Source organism: Artemia sp. Qi Xiang Cuo, chromosome 5 (genome assembly GCF_049724085.1).
Source record: "Artemia sp. Qi Xiang Cuo chromosome 5, ASM4972408v1, whole genome shotgun sequence".
NCBI classification, from domain to species: domain Eukaryota; kingdom Metazoa; phylum Arthropoda; class Branchiopoda; order Anostraca; family Artemiidae; genus Artemia; species Artemia sp. Qi Xiang Cuo.
The window spans coordinates 1,091,756-1,116,822 of record NC_142798.1 but is presented as its reverse complement, the minus strand read 5'-3'; the positions used below and the strand labels follow the sequence as shown (position 1 = coordinate 1,116,822).

Genomic DNA, 25,067 nt, shown 5'->3' with positions numbered 1-25,067 from the left:
CGACTATTAAAAAGGGCACTAGCTTTTTGAATTTTCAATCGAATGAGCCTTTATTGAAGTTTCTACGACAACGCCTTCTATAAAAACCTTATATGCCCCCAGGGTATAACTTAAAACCTTTGCCCTGAGGGTTGTGGGGGAGTTTCCTCCTCAAAAATATATTTTCTATCTGGAGATCAACTACGCTGAACAAAATGGCTATCTCAAAATTGTGATTGGATGTGTTTGGAGAAATGATGGGCGTCGGGGAGGGGGGGCTAGTTACTCTCCAATCACTGTCGACTAATAAACAGGGCACTAGCCCTTTAATTTCTAATAAATTGAACCTGTTTTGAAGTTTCTACGACAACACCTTCTGTAAAAACCTTATATGTCCCCAGAGCATAACTTAAAACCTTTGCCATGAGGGTTATGGGGAATTGTCCTCCTCAAAAACTGGTTTTCAATGTAACAATAAACTAAGCTGAATAAAATGGCTATCTCAAAATTTTGATTGGATGTGTTTGGGGTAATAATGCGCGTGGGGGGGGCTAGTTGCCCTCCAATCACATTCGACTATTAAAAAGGGCACTATCCCTTTGAATTTCCAGTCGAATGAGCCTTTTTGAAGTTTCTACGACAACGCCTTCTATGAAAACCTTATATGCCCCCAGGGCATAACTTAAAACCCTTGCCCTGAGGGTTGTGGGGGATTTTCCTCCTCAAAAACATGTTTTCTATGGGAAAAGCAACTACGCTGAACAAATTGGATATCTCAAAATTTTGATTGGATTTGTTTGGGGGAATGATAGGCGTAGGGGGGGGGGGCTTGGGGCCCTCCAATAAATGTCGAAGATTAAACATGGCAAGATCCCATTGAAGTTCCTATCGAATGAGAATTCTTGGAAGTTTCTTCGACAATTCATTCTATAAAAACCTTATATGCACCCAAGGTCTCACTTAAAACACTTGCTCTGAAGGTTTTGGGGGATTTTCTTCCTCAAAAACATGTTTTCTATCTGGAAATCAACTACGCTGAACAAAATGGCTATCTCAAAATTTTGATTGGATGTGTTTGGGGAAATGATGGGCGTGGGGGATGGGGGGGTTAGTTGCACTCCAACCACTTCTGACTATTAAAAAGGGCACTAGCCCTTTAATTTCTAATAAATTGAGCTTGTTTTGAAGTTTCTACGACAACGCTTTCTATAAAAAACCTTATATGCCCCCAGGGCATATCTTAAAACCCTTGCCCAGAAGGTTCTGGGGGAGTGTCCTACTCAAAAACGTATTTTCTATGTGGAAATCAACTACGCTGAACAAAATGGCTATCTCAAAATTTTGATTGGATGTGTTTGGGGCAATAATACGCGTGAAGGGGGGGGGAGCTAGTTGCCCTGCAATCACTTTTGACTATTAAAATAGACACTAGCTTTTTGAATTTCCAATTGAATGAGCCTTTTTTGAAGTTTCTACGACAGCGCCTTCTATAAAAACCTTATATGCCCCCAGGGTATAGCTTAAAACCCTTGCCCCGAGGGTTGTGGGGAAGTGTCCTCCTCAAAAATACATTTTCTATCTGGAAATCAACTACGCTGAACAAAATGGCTGTCTCAAAATTTTGATTGGATGTATTTGGGGAAATGATGGGCGTGGGGGGGGCTAGTTGCAATCCAATCATTTTCGACTATTAAAAAGGTAACTAGCACTTTAATTTCCAATCGAATGAGCCTGTTTTTAAGTTTCTACGACAGCGCCTTCTATAAAAATCTTATATGCCCCAAGGGCATAACTTAAAACCCTTGCCCTGAGGGTTGTGGGGAAGTTTCCTCCTCAAAAATATATTTTCTATCTGGAAATCAACATTGGAAAGGCCTCAGGAGGTCCGAACCCCACACCATATATGGGCATAGAGTCATTAGGGGGACCACGTGGTTAATGGGGTCAATGACCTAAATTTCCAAGGTCGATGTTGTTGTTGTTGTAAGTGCACGCTCTCAGCGAATGTCAAGGTCAATGTTGTTGTTGTTGTTGTAAGTGCATGCTCTCAGCGAATGTTATGATCCAGAAATAGTATTTGTTGTTGTTTTGGTCATGTACATGCTCGAGGCGAATGTCATGGTGTCCAGAAATAGTATTTGTTGTTGTTGCTCGAGCCAAATGTTATGAGTTTCCCGGAAACAGTTAGATCACGTGTTTCCTTCTCAGCCAATTAGAGGGTCGGTTACATCCCCCTTCTCAGCCAATCAGAGGGCTTTGTTTACATAGCAGCGGCGGAGTGAATATAAAGAAAGGATTTTTGTTATAGTTTTATTAGTCTGTGAATAGAATTCAAGGAGTGAGAAGAAGAACAGTTTGACTTTACTCATTTGGATATATATTTGTGATGGCGATGAGTGGAATGTTTACCCTATTAGAAGTTGATAGTGGAGCTGATGGTAATAATACAAGAGCACCTTGGCAGTTGGAATCAATGTGAGAATTGTACAATTATTGATGACTATAGTGAAAAGTGTAAATTATGTAATCCTTGTAAATTACATAGAGGCTATGCAGTACAAATTAAAGGATGTAATTCATGTCTTGAGGAGGTGTGTGACTCTCATCCTAGAGGGCACCTGTGCTCCAATTGTCACTATGATAAATGTGATCAGTGGTAGAATACTTACCCCGCTATGATTGGAAAGAATCCCAAACGTGATTTTAGTTTATTGTTAAGAGATTGGTATCGTTGCGGATTTAAATTATTCTGGGAAGAGGACTCTGGTCTACGATTCAATTGTTGGGGTAACAAGACAATCTGGTTTCTACGACATCGTTGTGATGACACCCCCTACTACGACTATAAACCAAGTGATTTTTATTTGGCAGTTACCAACTGTGGCACACCATTTGAAAACACTGTATTTGATATTGCTTCAAATAGACAGATTGAAACTCGTGAATTTTATAATATGAATGTAAATAGTATCATTGACTATACAAAAAGGTATGACAAGAGTGAAGTTAGATTGTAGTGTAGAAAATCTGACCCTGACTTTGCAGTCAATCAAGATCAATATTCAGTAAATCCAAATGATTCACCGGCATTAGTGGTTCACGACAGTTGCCTATACACCGAAAACGAAGAAATCTAAAGTGAAGATTTAAAGACATTGTTGTATATATATATGTATTTTATTAACAAACAAATTCACAAACATTTTTTAAGTACTTTGCTCGTAAGGCACTGAAATCAATACTGTATAGGTCAGAGAGGATATTTTCCACTAGAAAGTCATTCAGACGAGGATTGTCAACATAAATGTGGATAAACTGCTTGTAAGTATATCCACGACATCTGAACACAAAATATAGTAGCGCATGGAAGCCACAGCTGTTAGTTGTTATATGCTGCACCTTCTTTTGATTTTGAATAATAATTTTCCCACTTCTCTCAATATAGTTGTTGATGTGAGGTGTGTAGAATGTATAGGGTAGACCAAGAGGATCAAAAAATTCAAAATTCTTCATTGTTTGAAAGATGCACAGCCAATGACCCGTCAGCACAGTCGACGGACTGCTATTAACAATAATCAAGGTATTGTTCGCGCTTTGAATTTTTCCAAGAAAGTCCGAGGGCAGACAATAGGATTTGTACTGGGACATGTAGGGGTCCATATTAAATACACTGATTATTTGACTGGTGTTCATGGCGCCAAGTCTAGTAGAACACTACCTTCGGGAGTGATTTCACAATATGTTTTATATTGATTTAGTGAGATTAGTGCAATACTCTCAGCCAATGGGTCGGTAAATGTACACTCTAAACGCACACTCCCCGTACGTACTATACTCATGAACCTGTGTACCCGACAAATCGAGTACAATGATGACAGGTTTTTAATCAAACAGATTTTTAGTTACACCGTTTTAAAATCATTACAAAACATGATCTAGGGTTTGAATTGTCGTCTTTCATTTTGTACTATTTGAGATACCAAAATATCTAGAGTAGAGTGGAACGCCATTTAATTAGCTCACAAGAGATGAAAGTCCAAACATTTCGAATTTATGTGGACATCCTGTCCACGATCCTATTGCACTGGCGCTCTTTACAAATGCCAAAGCCAATTTCGAGGGGATTTCGCCATTGATAAAGGATGAGTCGGTGAAGGTGCGTGCCCCACGGCAATATGACGTTGATTGGTGATTGTATGAGGAACAAGTAGTTTAATATTGTTGCCATTGGTTCTCAGTTTTTCCACGGCCAAAGCAACAGAACTCATAACCCTTTGTTTGCGTACATGAAGTATTGCCGAGGTGAGGGAGAGACTTACATCAGGATTGGCAGCAAGTTCTTTTCTCAATATGAAATTGGAGGGTGCAAGCGTTAGTTTTATATCCACTTTAACATTGGGCGGTAGCCATTGGGGTATATTAAATATTTCATGATATATTTTTCCAACTAGATGTAATTCACTAGTTTTAGCATTTTTAAGTGCATCTGTACTATCAGTATTAGTAATATATTCATATCCATTGGAGGTGCCTCTCAATTCCTTGTATGACTTGGGTGTCATCAGCATGAATTGCATATAGCTCGTATAATTTGAGAGATTGTTGCTTGTGCTCACCAGTGTGCCATTTATGTAGACACTAATTTGACGAAATAAATTATGTAGTATACAATTTTCATAGGATATCCCATCGCCCCGAATTTGCATTGTATTATCGGATTTCCGGACTTTTATTTGCAAATCTATAAATGTTGGAGACATGTCCATAAAGTAGTCTTCATTGGAATAAATTTGAAAGTGGATATTATCGGAGAGGGGTTGTTGTGGATAAAATTTTTCATAGTATCTATGCTTGACACTCACATCAACATTTTCAGCATTGAATAGATTCAATGAGGCGGTGATTGAAGGTTGAGAATCCTTATGTGGTAGGTAGGATATTTTAGGAGAAGAAATCTAGTTTCGATCTACCAATTTTCTTCCTGGGGCTTCTGTTTACAGCACGTGTCGGCTTTTTCCTTCTATTCTTTGACAAGAGGGGTGATGTCTTTCGTTTCCACCCTTAGTAGAGACTGATGAGCGATGCGATGTTTCTTGACCTTTTTAAACCTTTACCATTCTGTTTTAATTTCTCGCCAAGGGTTCGCGCACTGGACCTAAGATTTTCCGAAGCACTTTTTTTAAAATCCTTGCCAGAGCCCCAATCGTAGAGTATAGAGGATGCAAAATCTGTCGCAGACGGTACAAGATATTTTCTAGCCAGTGGTAGTGAAGAGCGAAACAGCTTAGCAAACCAACTGCCAAGACCGTAGCCAGACATTGACGAGCGACCTTTGTGGTAGTCCATTCCATTGCCCTGTTGTCTCGGGCCAAGAGTATTAACATAGCAGTCAATATCAGGACAAGTGAATACCACTTTTTAATTAGACATCTTGCTGTTGAAAGATGGGTCGAAAATGACATTTAATCACAGCCAAACCCTTTGCAACCGCTATGGGATCACCCAATTCGGTTCTTAGTGTTAACTGACAGAGTTCCAAATAGCAAGTGTTTACTGGAATATACTGAAGATGCTTTATATTGTAGTTGTGAATGTGTTATCGATTAGTTATTTTTTCAATAACCCGTAGGAGGGGAACGTTTGAATTACCAAACCAATATGTTTACACATATTAATTGTATATAAAAATTCAAGTGTAATTGGAGAGTGCTGGTGGGTAGTCTGCGAATATAAAATATGGGTTCCCGGCACTTCCGCCATTGATTATATTGAGCTTAAAGCCAAGAACATCCTTTAGATTATCATTGAGAATAAACTTTTCACTGGCAATAGGTGAACTAATGTATATCTTGCCCTCCTCCTTTGAATAGATGAAATGAAAAGCCCCCTTTTTACGAGCTGAAATTCTTTTATTAATAGAACGACATAAATCGTTCATACAGGTGAGTTCCTCGTAGGGTAATTCAATATATGGATAATCCATCCAATTGATTTTTTGAATTTGTTCTTGATCACCTGTTGGTGGCCGCGGCGAATCATAGGGTCTAATTTTTATTTCATATTTACGATCCTTTCTCAGAATGTCATAGGTATTTTTGAGAATACAGTCGACAAGAGCCACTTCATACTTTCCGTTGTCGAATTTGATGGTGGGGGAGAGTTTTGTCCAAAAATCACTTGTTCTATTCAAGTCATTGTAGAGAGGATCAGAAACATTGGACATGAAAGTCACATAGAAATCATTGGGCATTGTCAATGTCTTCAGCACTGACCCAAGAATCAAAATCTGAGTTGTATCCTAGCCAGCGAACAAACAACTGTTTCTTGCCATGGCGTGTACGACTCTTTAATATCTTTTCAATTTGATATGTTTCGCTAGTGTTTCTAACTTTTTGCCGTTCATATTCATAAGAACCGCCGAGAATCTCATCATCTTTGGTGTCTCGCAGTCGATATGTCGTGGGCTCGGTGTCGAGGATTTTGGACACTTTAAAAAGTTCAGTGCTCCATAAATAATTCACTTTTTCAAAAATATTGGTGGTTCTATTAAGTCGAACAGTATCACCAACATTGAATTTCTTCTTCTCTTTCTTCTCATTGACATTGGAGTATTGCTTTAGAAAAACTTCAAATGTATTTTCATTTTAGTGAACATCCGTTGGTGTAGAGCTGGACAGAGATCGATTTGGTCATTGATTATAAATCAACATGATTTTATATTAATCATGAATAAAAGCCGGTGTATTTTTCAATGTACAATATCTTGAAATTAATAGACGAATCATTCTTATTAATCGTTCAGCCAATGCAGCCTTTATCGGACGGTGACTATGATAATGTATTGTATTATATTTCAAAAGAACCTTTTGCACATGGGGATTAACAAATTCACTGCCACGATCCGATTGAATTTTTCTATATGAATCTTGTTCTAGAATACTTTCAATGGCTCGAGCAACTTCAACACCTTTCTTTGACCATAGTGGACTAGCATATGCATAGCGACTAATGATACTGATTGCCACTAAAATATATTTGTAGGGTGCATTGTGACACCGTTTAATTGTGTCTAAAGTTAAAAGATCCGTTTGCATTATATGCAGAGGGAAAAAGGCTTTAGTTTGTCGATATTGTTTACTGCGAAGCCTGTGATTCCGATGTAGTGTGTAACTCGGTTCATTTTCTAGATACTCTTTTGCATTTTTCAATGTGGTGGTGCCGGAGACAGCTTTGGAAAGCGTTTTGGGGGAACTTAAACTTCCCGCTTCACCAATATTTTCGTAGACACCTTTCAAAACTTCATCCATTTTGAACGTAAACACGTAGTGTAATGTCCACTCCTCTTTTGCACACTGGTGGGCGAATCAATTCGTCTTCGCTTTTGACTAGCAGCCACAGGTGTTGTAAAATCAGTGGCGCTGATAGTATCTTCAAATATTGAATCTTCTTCTTTTTTAAATGGTGTTGTTGGAGGACTATATTCTCTTAGTTTCTTTAGAATTTGCTTATTGCCAATAAGACTTTTGGGAAAGTTTGATACACACAGAAAGGTGTATAGATTATCGTCAAAGGATAAGAGTCATATACGATTCGTCACCATATCACAAATTAAATCAACTCGATTATAACATTTTCCTTGAATTATAATTCGTTTCCACGTGCTCCTAACTTGAACCGGATTACTGGTTTCCGATTTGAGATATTAGACGTATTATTGACTTCTTTGATTATCGTTCAATGGTACTAGGTTTTCACTTTTCACGAACCTTATATAAAGGTCCTCTCTTATGAATGCTGCTACGTAATCTTGAGAGACGTTAGGGGGATGAATATCAGTGACGGGCTTCTTGCAATAAGACTTATATTTATCCAGACGTCACAATTCATCTTGAACTAAAATAAGTTTTTTGTCATCGGCAATATTTTCGTCATTAATAAATTTGCTTAGATTGTCTTCAAAATCTTCGACGGGTGAGAGGACAAGTTCAAATGGTGTCAATTTATAGGGTTTTCCCATTCTCACTAGAGAAAACTGTTTACAAGTCCTGCAATTATTGGTAGTAAAAGTGTAAAAAAGCTACCGCCCGCCTGAAGGAGCCGTGTTGTTTTAAATTTTTTTCCCGTTTTTTTAAAAGCAAAGGCGCCTACAGTGGAACGATGTTGCTTTGTATGTTGTCTAAAACCATCTGGCAGTTGAACAATTCCCGCAGTTAAATTTAAACAAAGTTCAGATATTAGATTAATGAAATCATTGTCAACCCCATGTTTGAGTATAGCCTTCCTAAGCAATGGTTTTGAAGTGCTTAAATCGGAAAACAGATGCCGTTGTTCGTGTAGTTTCTTCTGTGTCATAATGACAACTTATAGTCTTTTCTACTGTTCACCGGACTATATACTGTAATTTCATTGTTGAAAATGTCGGTGACTACATGTATATCCTGGGGCGTGCTCTGATTAAGATCCAGCAAAATGTAACCGTAGGGCTTACTAGTCGCCTGAGTGTACGCTGACAACAGAAATTTAGGGGCGCCGGGGTATATCTGCTTATTGATAGTTATGAGCGAGCTAGAATCAAGAACAACTCGATAGATAATATAGACGGTGCAATTCAAAGAAATGGTTCGCATACATTTGCTCTGATGAAAAAGATTGTGTAGAACAATAGTAACTTAAATGTGTTCATTATGGTAGAGAACGGTGAACACTTGTAGCATTTCATGTGAGAACTTTTCAATGGATTTAGCCAAATCATCAATAATCAGCCACGAGTTCGATTCAATACAATTGAAAACATCAAGTCCCCGTATGAATTGTATTGGTATTGATGTGTCAATAGCTTTTATTTTATCATGGGGCTCCTGCCCAATACCATAGCAATAGTACATTTGCTTTGGTTTCTTCAAAAACATTTTAACGCAATTTTGAATTAGTTTAGCTAAAAGCGTTGTTTTCACCGACATTGAGGGACCACACAATAATAATCTGAATGGTGTTTTATATTTATACATTTTGCTGTTGTGGGGCAACAATCAGACTACAACTAACTGTAAATCATATGTGTCCAATAAATAAGTAGTACTTTCCCCCATGGATCTATCTATTCAAGAACAACAAAAACAATATTTCATGGTAGCATTTATTTTGGCGCTGCATGAAAACAAATATTTGCAGTCAACATGGACAACGATAAAAATAACACCTGTTCAGCATGAACCTTGGTCAAAATGAAAACTCTATTTGTTCAACATGAACAACGATAACAATTTATGTACAATATAAAACACTTTTTATACATCAGCAAAACTTTTTGTCTTTAAACACTTTTCTATAAAACACTTTTCTGTCCATATTTTAAATCAATTTTTTTAAAATTAAACACATTTATGTACAAAAAAAAACAAAAAAAAACACTTTTCTATACAACAAAACACAGAAAACACTTGAAAACAGACACTCACGGAAACGCTAGCACAGTTGAACACATTATGGTGAATTTAAAGGAGGGAGAACCCCCCAGGGCAGCGGGGCCGAAGGCCGGCCGGCCGCGGGCGGGACCCCCCCCCCCACCCTGGGCGGCCGCGGGAAGGGACCCCCCCCTCCCCCCGGGAGCCGCGGGGGTGAAACACTACAATAGTTGTCCGGTCACTGCGACGGCTGCTACAGGTTAGTGGATGGGTTAGTGGTTAGTTTAAGGTAGTGAGATTGGGATTAGTTAATTTATGAACAGGTTGGGTGGTTAGTGGTTAGTCAGATTAGGTTAATTTATCCAGACCAAGTTGATTACGATAGTCTATGCATTCAACTCGATCTGAAATACGGTAGTGACCGTGGAGTTGGACAGTCACACCAGTCTCGAGCACATAGACCTTGTCGGATATACACGACATTGCATTCTTTTCCACTCTCACAGTATAATTTCTATACTGTAGAGAGTAAATTGCAAGCACTTGTGCTTTCGGCACTAGGCTACTTTCTACACAGTCTCTGTACACACTCATGTTGAAACTGCTCTTTAAAAAATGTGTAAGCACCCCTTTACATACCTTCTTTTCTCCCCCACTCTGAGTTTCTACGCAATAGACTTTGGGGCCCAGGAACACCCCCCTGGAGATTAAATCACACCCCGTCTCTGATTTTAAAATTGATAGTTTGTTGGGGGCTTGACTTTTCGCCAACTCGGGGTAGAGAGATGGATTCCAGTTGGTGAAATCCATCCGCGAGCTGATGTGCACCCAATTTTGCAAATCACCAAATAAATCCAATTCAGTCCAATTTCCATTTCACCGCATATAATCTTTATCACCTTATTAAACTTTTCCCTCCCCCGACCAGGGCCTGTTCACCTGGAAAAATTTTTAAAAAAACGACAACATGAGCTTCTTTGAAATTTCTAGTACTGAACTGCTTCCTGCAATATTCTTGCTCAGTACTACATTTCACCGTCGCCTGTGTAGAAGAACCATGCCAGTCTCTATGCTCGTGAACGATGTAAAATTGGGGTCGGCAATAATTCGTGCACACTCTAGAGGGTCAGTCACGACGTCGCAGCGAGATCTATTACGAACGCTTTCACACATTTTGCTAAACGCTGAATTTAGAATGAGCTTATACATGTCCGTCTCCCCCATTGAATGGGCCTGAGAGCGTTTATTGATAAAGGTGTCGATAAACGTTTTTAAGTAGGGTCACTGATTGAAAGGCAGGACCCGGTGCATTTTGGTGATCTTGAAGCCGATTCTCACCCACCAATGCAAAAGCAAATGGTGAACAACGATATTCTATTTAGGGTCCAAATCAGCAATCAGTTTCTGTTTGGAGGGGGTCCAGTGCATCCCCATATTCTCAACCAATGAACGATTTTAGGGGCTCAGAGAGTCCCTGCTCACGGGCCGATTGATGCAGGGAAAGACAAATTCTTTGACTGTGTCCTGAAGCGCCAGCGGAATGTGACCATCAACTTCAAAGAACCATCCTTGTGGCCGATTGTCCTCAAAGGTGGTAATCTCGGGGACTTAACAAGGATTCTCAAGCCATTCATAGTTCCCACGAGGCAAAGGGTAGTTGGACATTACTGTAGGGTACAATGAGTTCATGTCCAAGAAGGCTGCATTTGACTTTGCACCGGTGCTGTTTTGTCCGCTCGGATTGGTTGATAAGACGCGGTCCCCATGAAAAACATACCCTCCCATCATTGAACCCTCTACAAAAAGGTGTTGATCTACATCGGTGATTAGGCCTATTTCCTCCCTGCTAATTTTTAAAATTAAATCCATCACTAAATGGGGTGTAGAAAAATAATAGCCTATATCTAACTCGAACTCTGAATAGATCTGGTCTGTGTTCTTACAGACTATATCCAGCAGAGTTAAAACGTCACTGGCCAAGTACAGTCTACAATAATCCCACCCATTTTTACAATCCCCCTTGGACCACACCTTCTTGGCAAACTCATACTCCTCGGCTGTGCATTCACTGTTGGTCAGTGAATTGTAAAAAGCTTCAATTGGAGGTAGTTTCTCCTCGCTTAAGCGTGCGCCAGAGCAGTAATAGTCGTATGCATATACACATTTGCAGGTCAACAGGTCATACATTTCACCCTCTGGAAAGTGCTGTTTAAGCAAGGAAAAGCTCTCAGAATTGTCGCTTTTTTGAACTTGAACCAATTGACTGAATGCCGGGGGAAAAAAACTATAGGAATCTAAAAACCTGATTCTATTCCAACTCGTACGCCCATTATACACTACCTGCCATTTCCTTTCAAGAAGCAAGAACTTCTCAGCCGATTTGGGAATTATGTTGTAGATAAATGAACTATTTACCCATGGGCAATCTACTCCCACTCCCTCCCTCTGCCTCCGTGCCAGTGCCGGTACTATAAATTTTAAATCATAATTGGAATTATGAATAAAAACAGGGATAAAAAACTGCTGGCTCACATTTAAATTACACGATTGATGCGCAACCCCTCTAAAATTACTACCCCCCGAGGATATTTCCTGCCACATATGATTATGGTCTCTGACTTTCCCCCTCCCCCTCTTTTCCCTTTAGCCCCCTTATCCACCGCTGCCAACTCCCCCTTACATCCCCCCCCTATTTTTTGATTTTTAATAGCGAGACGATCCTCTGCGGACAACACCATTGGATAATGGGTATTTCTCAAACGAGAAATAGCACCATTAGCCGTGCCAATCAGTTTAGTCAGTGCCTTGACCATGCACTCCCCCTCATCCAATGTTTCAAATATTTCTAACACCTGCATGGTGTTAGAACTGTCTGTTGCTACGTGGGCGTAGAACACTGCAATAGCCTGAGGTTCTTGGACTCGGTTTGGAAATTGGGGGTCGTTCGCTTCCATCAGCTTAGCTTCACAGTCTTAAGGGAATTTATTGCACTGGAGAAAGGTGTTTTGGAAATTTTTGAATCGTAGAATGGCCCTATCCCCTGAAATCATTTCCACTGTCTGATAGCCGTGCCGTCTACAATACATCATATGATTTCGCAGCTTTAGTTAAGTCCAAAATCTAAAATCTAGTGAGGCATGTTGAACAGTAGAAACGTACCCCCCGATGCTTCCCCTCCCCCAGACCTCTCATAATGTCAGTAATAGGTGTAATATTACCGCTTGCGTTCGGTTGACTAGGTGGCGTGTAAAGCAACCAAACTAAGTGTTTAACCAAATCAACTGACGGGCTCCTTACGGGAAAGACCACCCCCTTCTTGTTAGAACGAACCCCATCTTCAAATTCAGTTTCATACTGAACCACAGTAACGCCAATATTTAAGTGGGCATTAGCCCTTTCAAAAATGTCAATAGATCTTAGCGTTACTGGGTATTTCCCCTCTAAACAAGAAAAATCTACAATGGGGAAATGGGACCCTTCCTTCCCATGTATAGCCCAGTTGTCTAAATTCGTCTTGGTAGCGTCCCGAGCTAGAGGCTCGAATGCTGATATGAGGAAAGCATATCTGAAACCACTTTTAACCTGTTTCAAACCAAATCCACTGGACACATTGACAACCTTCTCAATCTGGAATATATTTTAATTCTGATGCCCGCCCTCTCCCCTGGCCCACGCTTACAAACCAATCTTTCATGCTATTTCCCCTAGTATCACGTAATTTTTCAAAACAAGTACATATAGATCCCCTACCAATTTAATTGAAGTTCTAAAGATGCGTTATAATATTGTCTACCCAATCTATGAAAACACCCCCAATATTTTCCAAATTTGAATAAACCAAACGCATCTCGGATTGTATATAATGATAGTAAACTTCACTTTTTCCCTCATTTAAATAAAACACCTTTAGAACAATTGAGACCTTAATTGAATCCCTACCTCCCCACAATTGAATTTGGTTCTCCAGAAGTGCACGAATTTTATCTACATATACATGCACAATTTCTACAGGGTCAAAAACAAAATTTCCCCCCATAAGTGAATTAAAGGGATCCCCAAACGTTGCAGTGAAAACAACTATATTATTTAATATTGTATTCGACAATTGAAAATCGGGGGAAGATGTACCCCCTCCCCCAAGTTGTTCAACAATATTTGGACTATGTTCCACTTCATTCAATTGAAGTGGAAATAGGTTATAGGGGGCTAGAGGAGGAGGAGGAGGATTCCCTGTAAATTCCCCGGTAAATTAATCCAAAAGCTGCAATGTGTTTGGACTCAGCAAAGGTATGTCCCCCTGCTCAACTGCGCTATAATCAACATTTAAAAAATCACCTAAAAACTCATCAATATCGAAAGGTACTTCAATACAGTTAATGATTGCGTTGTCCTGAATCTCCACTGTTGGTATTGGAATTGGTTCTTACCCTTCTTCACTGGACAGAGAGCAGGGGACCAAAGCAACCTATAAATGAAAAAATAGCTTAATTTCAAAGTGTTCAAATCACCCCCTACTGTTAAAATTTGAATTATTGCATAATAGCATTTGGTTAATTCAACTAAAAGGAAATCAAACTTAATATAAGATAAATACAAACTAAAATTCCGCTTTACATGGAAGGCCGTAATTTGATTTTGTGAAAAAATAGCTTTTTTTCAGTGTTAAAATCATCACTACTAATTTTATTTTTTTTTCGGCGCTTTTCGCAGCCAAAGTGCTACCCTGTGGCGCTTTCCTGACCCGTGGCACAACTCCTAACACTTCCCTGACTCGTGGCGCAACCCTCTGGCCCTTCCCTGAACCGTGGTACATCCCCCGGCGCTTTCCTAACCTTGTCCCACAGCGCTTCCCGGACCCACTGGCGCATTCCGGGCTCCGCGGCTCCCAGCCGTTTACATAATGCCCGCCAAAAGTTGAAATATTCATTTAGACTGTATAAGTCCAAGTTTCTATCTAATTCCGTTCTACAGGTTCGGTGAACTCTTCATTAGCTCACAATTATTGTAAGCCACCGCGCAAGTGTTCCGATTTCCAAGACCGAACTTCAGACGAGGACACAGTACAATTAAATGCTGTAAACCGTCAACTCAGTATATTGTCAACAATGTTTCCCCATCACTAAAATATTGGCAAGGGTTTGTAAGATTGAAAGCTATTTTAAAAACATCCTTGCGCAAATTACGGGATCCATATGTGACAGATAGATAAATGGGAATAATCTCTCAGTTCCTTCTCTTAAAACTATGTGATATTCAATTGTGAAAAATAGGGGATTTTGAGTTTCAAATGGTGAGCATTAATTGACTTGAAATTACCCATGAAAAATATTCGCTTATGAGATAGCGGCGAAGAGATAGGGGGAATGCATAGAAAATAGCAAAGATTAGAAAAAGAGGAGCTGTTTCCTTTGACTAGCAAGCAAAAAATTTACATTATATTCAGATATCTCCGCGGGCGGGGGGCGCAGCGAACACAATGGTGGGGGGGGGAGGGGTTAATATCCTGCTGCGATAAGTTTATATTGGGAATTGAAAAAGAAAAAAAAACATTGGAAGAAATAGATGGGTAGTAAAAAATGCTTACATTTGCATAATCCGTCCGGGCTGGGGCACCCGACGGACCAGTTAAGGTGTGTTGGAGGGGGGGCGGGGCGGCAGCGCTATGTTCTTGCGCGGCTGGGCCGGCTATTTCACGATCTTGCGTAGCTTCGGCATTGTAGTTATCCGCCCACTCTCTCTTTAACTTTCTGCCAGGCCGCATTGGGGCTGGCATTGGGGCTGACATTGGGGCTGCCTCACCCTCTCTGGCTTTCTTGGAAGGAGGGGGCACGCATTCTTCATAATTGGCCTTAAAAAGAAGAGAAAAAATTAGTATCAAAATAATTTCTCCCTTTTTTAAAGAAAGAAAGTTAGTACCCTCATCCATGTAATTTTGTCTAGAAAAGCATTTATCTCTTTTCAGTAAAGCAAAAAGTAAAAATTTCGTGAAATATATTAGGCTTAGAAATCAAACGTTTTTATTAGACAATCAGTAGTCTATAGCCTTAGGATAGAAATCAATGTTTCTATTTTTATCATTTGAAAAAAATTAAATGTTCCAGTCTATAGGCTTTAAATTAGATAAAAAAAAGATCGTTAACCCAGCATCCTATAGGCCTATATTTTGCAAACAGAGGTTAAATTCTATTCAATTTACGCATAATATAAGCTTTATGCGACTCCTGAAGACTTTTCTTTCTAGCCTTGCATATCTAAGTTAAAAATTGTTAGACCTTAATTTGAAAATAACTCGATTCACTTCTTCAAATAGAGATTGCATAGGCCTGCGCTTAATAAATTGCAATTGTCTGAAAAACTGTTTTAATTTGACGGGGAGGAACAATCCATAAGGATGTGTGAAAGTTTTTACAGAAAGTGCTTTAAAAAGGGTGACAGCTAATTTTAACCTCTCGCTGGAGAGCATTTTGTCAAAACCAGAGCGTCATTTTCATTAAAAATTGACAGAAGTCAATTGTCGCTTTTATCTAGGATATAGAATGCTTAAAATTGTTTAAATTTAACGAAAAAAGAATAATTTCTATCATAATTATTACCGTTGTAAAAACAGTGGGGGAGGGTTAGGTTTTGAGGGTAAAAAGAACATATTTTATGTATTTAATTTTGACGGAGAAACAGTTCCTTTTGACTTTGGCTTCCGCGCTCGTAAACACATATGAAAAGGGGTGACAGCTAATTTTAACCTCGCGTAGAGCATTATGTCAAAACCAGAGCGGCATTTTCATTAAAAATTGACAGAAGTCAATGGTCGCTTTTTTCTAGTATATATAAATAATAAATTTGAATAAATTTAAATATATGTTATTTTTTTATTTTTGCGAGAGTTTTGTTGTTAAACAGTGAGGGGGGGGGTAAGGTGGTGAGGGTAAAAGAAAATATTTTATGTATTTAATTTTGACGGAGAAACAGTTCCTTTTGACTCTGGCTGCCGCGTTCGTAAACACATAGGAAAAGGGGTGACAGCTAATTTTAACCTCGCTTAGAGCATTATGTCAAAACCAGAGCGGCATTTTCATTAAAAATTGACAGAAGTCAGTGATCGCTTTAGCTGGAAATATATAAGGAAAGAAAATTATTTCTTTTTGCGAGAATTTGGGATTGTAAAACAATGGCGGGAGGGTAAAAAGAATATATTTTATGTTTTCCATTGATTATAATGATGTTTGTATGGTTTGGGGGGGGGGGGGTTTGGGTAAAAAGAATATATTTTTTTTTTTCCATTGATTATAATGTTGTTTGTTTGGTTTGGGGGGGGGGTTTGGGGTAAAGGAATATATTTATGTTTTAGCTGAATATAGTGGAGGATGTCCAAGGAAAATAATTTTATTTGAAAATGTACTAAAATGGAACTTACATGGTAAATTGTAGTTGCCAAGGATTCTAATTCATCAATATTATCCATTTTAGTTGTTTACACGGTGTCAAAATACTTTCTGATAATTTAATCACATTGCATGTCCGTTATATACGAAATCTCAAGGACGAATTGTTATGTAACGGGGAAAACCATATGTAACAAGCCCTCTGATTGGTTGAGAATGGGGATGTAACCGACTCGCTGATTGGCTGAGAAGGAAACACGTGATCTAACTGTTTCCGGGGAACTCATAACATTTGGCGAGAGCAAAAACAACAACAAATGCTGTTTTCTATTTCTGGACACCATGACATTCGCCTCGAGCATGTACATGACCAAAACAATAACAAATACTATTTCTGGATCATAACATTCGCTGAGAGCATTCACTTACAACAACGACCTTGACATTCGCTGAGAGCGTGCACTTACAACAACAACAACATCGACCTTGGAAATTTAGGTCATTGACCCCATTAACCACGTGTTCCCCCTAATAACTCTATGCCCAGATATGGTGTGGGGTTCGGACCTCCTGAGGCCTTTCTACTATCAACTACGCTGAACAAAAGGGCTATCTCAAAATTTTGATTGGAGGTGTTTGGGAGAATAATGGGCGTGGGGGGGGGCTCGTTGCCCTCCATTCACTTTTGACTATGAGAAAAAGCACTAGCAGCTAGCAGGTTTAACCTAATGTTAGTTTTTTGAAGGTTTGAATACAGAGACGTCTATAATAACAATCTATGCCCGCGGGACAGAACTTAAAATTCTTGACCTAAGGTTCGATGGGGAATGTCCACTCCAAGAACATCTTTCCGGAGGGCAGACCAACTATGGTGAAACAAATGGCTATCTCAAAATTTACATGGAATGGATGTTGGAAAATGATGGGCGTGGGGGGGGGGGGGGGGGGGCTAGTCACCCTCACATCACTTTCGAATATTTACAAAGGCCCTAGCCCTTTAATTTCTAATCAATTGAACCTGTTTTGAAGTTTCTACGACAACGCCTTCTATAAAAACCTTATATGCCCCCAGGGCATAACTTAAAACCCTTGCCCTGAGGGTTGTTGGGGATTGTCCTCCTCAAAAAAATTTTTTCTATGTAAAAATCAACTACGCTGAACAAAATGGCTATCTCAAAATTTTGATTGGATGTGTTCGGGGGAATGATGGGCGTGAGGGGGGATAGTTGCCCTCAAATCACTTTCGACTATTACAAAGGGCACTAGCCCTTTGAATTTCCAATCGAATGAGCCTTTTTGAAGTTTCTACGACAACTCCTTCTATAAAAACCTTATATGCCCCCAGGACATAACTTAAAACCCTTGCCCTGAGGGTTGTGGGGGATTGTCCTCCTCAAAAACATGTTTTCTATGGGAAAATCAACTACGCTGAACAAAATGGCTATCTCAAAATTTTGATTGGATTTTTTTGGGGGAATGATGGGCGTGGGGGGGCTAGTTCCCCTCCAATCACTTTCGACTATTAAAAAGGGCACCATCCCTTTGAATTTCCAATTGAACGAGCATGTTTTGAAGTTTCTGCGACAAAGCCTTCTATAAAAACCTTATATGCCCCCAGGGCATATCTTAAAACCCTTGCCCTGAAGGTTTTGGGGGAGTGTCCTCCTCAAAAAACGTATTTTCTATCTGGAAATCAACTACGCTGAACAAAATGGCTATCTCAAAATTTTGATTGGATGTGTTTGGGGGAACAATGGGCGTGGGGGGTGGGGGGGGGGCTAGTTGCACTCCAACCACTTTCGACTATTAAAAAGGGCACTAGCCCTTTAATTTCTAATCAATTGAGCCTGTTTTGAAGTTTCTACGACAACGCCTTCTATAAAAACCTTATATGCCCCCAGGGTATATCTTAAAACCCTTGCCCTGAAGGTTCTGGGGGAGTGTCCTCCTCAAAAACGTATTTTCTATGTGGAAATCAACTACGCTGAACAAAATGGCTATCTCAAAATTTTTATTGGATGTGTTTGGGGGAATAATGGGCGGGGGCGGGAGCTAGTTGCCCTCCAATAACTTTCGACTATTGAAAAGGGCACTAGCTTTGTGAATTTCCAATCGAATGTGTTTTTTTTGAAGTTTCTAAGACAGTGCCTCCTATAAAACCCTTATTTGCCCCCAGGGTATAACTTAAAATCCTTACCCTGAGGGATGGTGGGGAGTGTCCTCTTCTAAAATATATTTTCTATCTTGAAATCAACTACGAGGAACAAAATGGCTATCTCAAAATTTTGATTGGATGTGTTTGTGGAAATGATGGGCGTGGGGGGCTAGTTGCACTCCAATCATTTTTGACTACTAAAAAGGGCACTAGCCCTTTAATGTCCAATCGAATGAGCCTGTTTTGAAGTTTCTACGACAACGCCTTCTATAAAAATCTTATATGCCCTAAGGGCATAACTTAAACCCTTGCCCTGAGGGTTGTGGGGGAGTTTCCTCCTCAAAAATATATTTTCTATCTGGAAATCAACTACGCTGAACAAAATGGCTCTCTCAAAATTTTAAATGGATGTGTTTGGGGAAATAATGGGCATGGGGGGGGGCTAGTTGCCCTCCAATCACTTTAGACTATTAAAAAGTGAACTAGCCCTTTAATTTCCAATCAATTGAGCCTGTTTTGAAGTTTCTACGACAACGCCTTCTATAATAACCTTATATGCCCCAAGGGTATGACTTAAAACCCTTGCCCTGAGGGTTGTGGGGGAGTGTCCTCCTCAAAAATATATTTTTTGTCTGGAAATCAACTACGCTGAACAAAATGGCTATCTTAAAATTTTGATTGGATGTGTTTGGAGAATTGATGGGCGTGGGGGAGGGGGGTTGAGGGGTTTTAGTTACACTCCAATCACTTTCGACTAATAAAAAGGGCGCTAGCCCTTTAATTTCCAATCATTTGAGTCTGTTTTGAAGTTTCTACGACAACGCCTTCTATAAAAACCTCACATGCCCCCAGGGCATAACTTAAAATCCATGCCCTGAGGGTTGTGGGGGAGTACCCTTCTCAAAAATATATTTTCTATCTAGAAATCAACTACGTTGAACAAAATGGTTTATCTCAAAATTTTGATTGGATGTGTTTGGGCAAATGATGGGCGTGGGGGGGGGGGCTAGTTGCCCTCCAATCATTTTGACTATTAAAAAGGGCACTAGAACTCTCGATTTCCAATCGAATGAGCCCCCTTTGAAGTTGCTATGACGACCCCTTCTGTATGAAGTGCCTCTGGGAAAAAAAAATAATAAATAATAATAACAAAACACTGGAGCCGTATGGCCTTTACTATAGGCAACGCTATAGCGTTGCCTCTGATAGGAACATAAAATTCTCCTAGACCTGAATTTTACATGTCATTTTAGTGTCCTAGTTCATCATTTTAGCAAGTAATGAGTGCCTAAAACTTAAAACTGATCAGGAAATTGTCTCACTGCGCATGGAAACAACTGCCTGTGAAGGAAAGTAAACATTAAACGGTCGCATAGAATACCCAACATATAAACTCGTCAATAGACAAGCCAGACCAACATATCTGTTGTGATCAGACAATGAAGGTTGCAGTGCCTGGGACGAGAATTTCCAATGCCAGCATTCATGTTTTCAAACATGCTTCTCCAGTGGCAGCCAAAGGGACAAGAAGCCGGGAAAGTAAGAATATATGCTTCAAAGAACAATTAAAGCGAAATCTGAATTTTCACACAAGTATAATCCCAGAGTGGGAAGACATTTTCTCCGTCTAAGAGATTATCGGAGGCTCTTTGCTGACGTCCCCTGTCCCTCTCGAAGTGCAGGAATAGCTAAGGTCTAAGGTGAGCTTAAATTCAGAATGTACATTGACACAAAAATAAGTTTGCTCAACTTTAAATATTATTTACAGCAATAAAATAAACTGCTTGAAATTTGAGGTGATAAACCTCAAGGTTTGAGGTGATTAAACCTCAATGTTGAGGTTTGAGGTGATTAAGACAAGGGAATTAAAGTAACCTTACCTGCAGTGCTATATCTCGAAGGCCAGCGTCGCATTATATAACCATCAGGATTCTGAAAGAAAATTCTGACTTGTAACTTATATATAATTTGAAGTAAAATAGTTAAAACAATTCAGTATATAGCTATTTCTACCCATGTATCTATCGAATCAACTTAGTAGACTTGGACAAATTAGAGGGTGCTCGTAGAACATTTTTGGGAAAGTAGACCTAATTTAGAAATAGTTTTTGAAAGATTTTTTTCACAAAAAGCGTTGTTTTTTATGAATATTATAGAATGTTGCCGTTTTTATAAATTTATCGCTTCAATGGGGAAGGGGCAAACACCTCATCTGACCCGTTTATTTGTGCCATTATTTTACAGAGAATCAATTTCAACTATTTCCATTTGGCAGCACATTCTTCAGTTCTATATGGTTGGTGAAGAGCTGAGATTCCTCTCTAAGGCGTAGGGGGGGGGGGTTAGTGAAAATTGATTGCATTCTATTTTAAGGGAAAAAATTCTATAAAACTTTTTACAATGATTTCAACTCCAGAGGAAACTTAAGGCTGCTCCGGCTACGCCCATGGCCTCGAGCGTACTTTATAGCTTGGATAAAATAGTCCATGAAACAGTATTATAAATTAATGATATGTTTTGAAAATTGCAAATTGAGACGAGCAAAGATTCAAAATAAATTAAAACTAATTTTTTTTTTCAAATGAGGGGCTCATTTAAGTAGATATTTCTCTTTCTTTTATTTAAGAAAAAGATAAAGGAACGCAATAAAAAATAAAGTTTCTTTATAGTTTTAGTTTTGCTTTTGTTATTATTTCCAATAAATCAATTTTCAAAGTAAAGATTATATCAAAATAAAAATATGTTTTGCCCTTTGGCTCCATCATAGGTCTGTCTATTCACACCTGAAAACTGGGATTTTCTGAGACTTTTATGTTGATTGTGACTGAATCATGAACTTTAGAAGTCATGCGTTAAGTTTTACCCTTGTTGCAACACCGAAGCTTCTTTCCAAAATGATGTTCTTGGAGGTAAGTCAATGAAGTATTAATTGGAAGGGTTTATTTCTGAATAACTTCTAACATTAAAAATATTATCTCATAGCTTAGATTTTAATCTATCCAATGATGCACATATTTCTTTTCAAGTCCTGTTTGGTAACATGATGTTGGATTAATATTCTTGGATAGTTTTACGATTCAATCACTTTTTTTTTACCCAGTTTGCGCAAATTATTGGCATTGTTTATCTTTTGCCATTGTAATCAGGAAAGTTACACTCTTTTGAGCTCCATGAGTTTCGTTTATTTATGTCAAAATAATCCATCAAGCTCAAAATTTCTTACTGGGTATAAAAGAAGATTTATTTTAACTCCTTCATTCTGGTACTATGACCATACGAATGTGGAAAATCAAAGGGTGTTTCAGAAGAGGTATAACATGACATCACAGGAGATATCACAAGAAGCCGCGTTTGAATTACTCACCAACAGACTTATGGATTCTATAAGAAGTCTGTTACGGTATAACGCAGACTACAAGATGGATACTGAGTCGGTGACAGTTGCCCTTGTTACCGAAACACTGAATATAAAATAAAAGATTAGCCTTAAAAAGTTCAGGCATACAAGTTCCAAGAGAAAGGGGGAAGTCATTCATGGGAAATTCCCTAATCACTTCTGTTGCACATAAGGTTTTACGTATAGACGGAAAGGAAAAAGTAGGATCCCATAATTTAGGTTCATCTGGCGTTGTAAGAATTAAAGATTTGGCTTTAAAGGTGTATGCTGTTACAATTTAATGGAAAATCTTCCAATCCCCCCTTTCGTAAATTGGATTTACCTACTAATGGAAAAGACTTAGCAGAGGCCCTAGCTTAGGTTGGGATAACATTATATAAACAATACGTAACATCTCTAAATATTCAGCAGTATACGGCCATAGTAGAAGCTCTAAATAGGATGAGACAGTGGGAGGGTGTTCGCCAGTTTGTCCACCGCAGATGACTAAACACTGCGACGATTTTTTAAAGGTAGTAGCACTGTAATATTTAGTCTTAAGACCCTCGAAATATATTAGATTATTTTACTAGGTGTTTCTTATAGTAGCCAGAGGCCCTCCCATGGAGATTCAAGATTTATTTCAAATTTATTGGCACCTCAATTTCAGATTACCATAACGTTTTTATATTATCCCTCTCAAAAAGTTTCTTCGTACGTGTCTGTGGTTGAGTAACCTTGTTATTGAGGATGAAGCATTCGAAACGATATTAAACAAAACAAAACAACATGTATTAAACAAAAAGAAATGTTTTACCAATATTGTTATGTCCACTGGATCCCCGTGGGGCTTCAGTCCAATCTGCAACATTACAACCCGGAAAAGTACTAAAAAAAATAAAATAAGTTAGAAATACTCTAATCCCATTGCGGTTCTAATGCCAATTTCACAAACATAGTTTTACATTTGATAGAACAGTAGCAAAGTGTTGACAAGAGAGCAAGGCTTTGTCTAGATTTTGAGTTGGAGGAGGGGGGGAAGGGGGAGCCATAATGTCGACTGTATAAATACAGATTATGTCTATACATCCCATTCTGTAGCCAAAAATTACGATTTGTTCATTATTTCTAAAGCCCCACATGTCTCTTAGTGTGGCCTTACAAGAGCGGGAGTTTCGATATACATGCCCAAGAGATAAATTCCTTCGTAGCATAATATTTTGTGACCTCTTCCTTAATTCACCTATGGTGGTTCAGGGAAACACATGTTTAAGTTTTTGGGCTAATTTAATTTTTTTTTCAGGGTTAAATTTTTCTTTGGGACATTAATACTCATGCTCGCAAAATGATAAATAATTTCGAAAGAGCCATTTTAAATTCCTCTAGGAAAAATTTATGAAGCGCTTAAGACGGAAAAATAAACGAATGCAATTTTGAAAACCCTTTTGAAAACCCTATAATCCCTCCCCCCCCCCTTTGAAAAGGTATCTATTTAAAAAGCGTTGGTTGAATCCATGATTTCACGCGGTAAAAGGCGGCCTGAGCAAAAACTGGTATCGTGAGAACTGCAATCATTTGAGAAATAGTATTTGTTTTAAAATTAAAAGTAACATACCCTTGTGTAGTTAATTTAAATCTAAAAATGTAAATGTGAACAAGCTTAAAAAACAAATATTACTTTCACAAACACCAGTATTTTAATTTAGATCCAAACTAAACAGTAGAAACAATGCTCGTATTAAAATGTTTGATGCCATAATTTCTATTGTCACCATGAATGGTTGTCTAAGACAATGGGAGAAAGTCATTATAGTTTTGTAATGGATTTCAGCCACTCCTTTACGAACTTATGTAGAAGGCTAGAATAATTTTTAGTAGTTTCTTGGATTCAAATGTAAAACTGGTCATTAGCATCTATAATGGTACTTTTATAAGTTGTTATAATGGTGTAATGGGGCTTATAAATGTTTTTATGATGTTATATGTTGATGTACCTGACAATAAAACATGATGTACCGACAGTGTTTATGATGTACCGACAATTGTATATGTATTTTTTTTTTTATATAATGTAGGCTACATGACAGAAAACGACAAATTCAAGAATTAGATGTTGTGAAAGCTCGTTTGTTAATAAAGTATAATTCATTCATTCGTATGCTGCCTTCCTTGATATCAATCTCCATGGTACGAGAAAATTTTCGTGGATTTCCCCAGATACAACTTTGCATAATAAGATATTGGATGGAAGAAGTTGATCTGCAGAAAATTCAATTCGATAATTTACGAACGGGACACATGGTTGGCGCTGTACTCATTTTTAATTTTTATTTTATTCACAAGTTTGACAACAATGTGACCCGGGCATACCTTATTATCGTAAGAATTCTAAATTTGCTTCTCACGCACAACCTATCTAATGGAAATTGTTTCAATATAGTTCCAAATGCACAGAAAGGATAATATTTTCAAAGAAAGGATAATATATAGGAGAAGACGGAATTTGGGGCATATATATGGGACACTTTAAATCAAAAGGGATCCCTATTTAATTATCATTAATGACGAGTCCCCCGAAGCTTGGTGTTTTTTTTTCCGTTGGGATTTAAAAAAAGGATATTTATTTCCAATATACCGGGATTTTCTGCAGCTTTTTTTCTTTTTAAAGATAGCGTTTAGAGCAGTAGGGGCTATGTAAAATCTATAACCAAAGGTAGACTGCAATATTCTTTATTCAAAAAGAAGTTCAAACCTGATTAAGCACGCAGAAAAGT

The 25,067-nt window shown here is 38.6% G+C and overlaps 1 protein-coding gene across 1 annotated transcript in view; it reads right to left on the bottom strand.

Annotated features, from left to right (window-relative positions):
- LOC148951703 (CD109 antigen-like) overlaps positions 1-23,177 on the bottom strand; it is a 172,140-nt gene extending 148,963 nt beyond the window's left edge. Inside the window, exons 1-2 of the mRNA XM_089089252.1 lie at positions 23,111-23,177; positions 20,798-20,849 (exon numbers count right to left, since the gene is read on the bottom strand). Coding sequence (XP_088945378.1) covers positions 20,798-20,849; positions 23,111-23,164 — 106 coding nt within the window. The 5' untranslated portion in view covers positions 23,165-23,177. The remainder of the gene's footprint in view (positions 1-20,797; positions 20,850-23,110) is intronic.
- Positions 23,178-25,067: the final 1,890 nt, after the last annotated feature.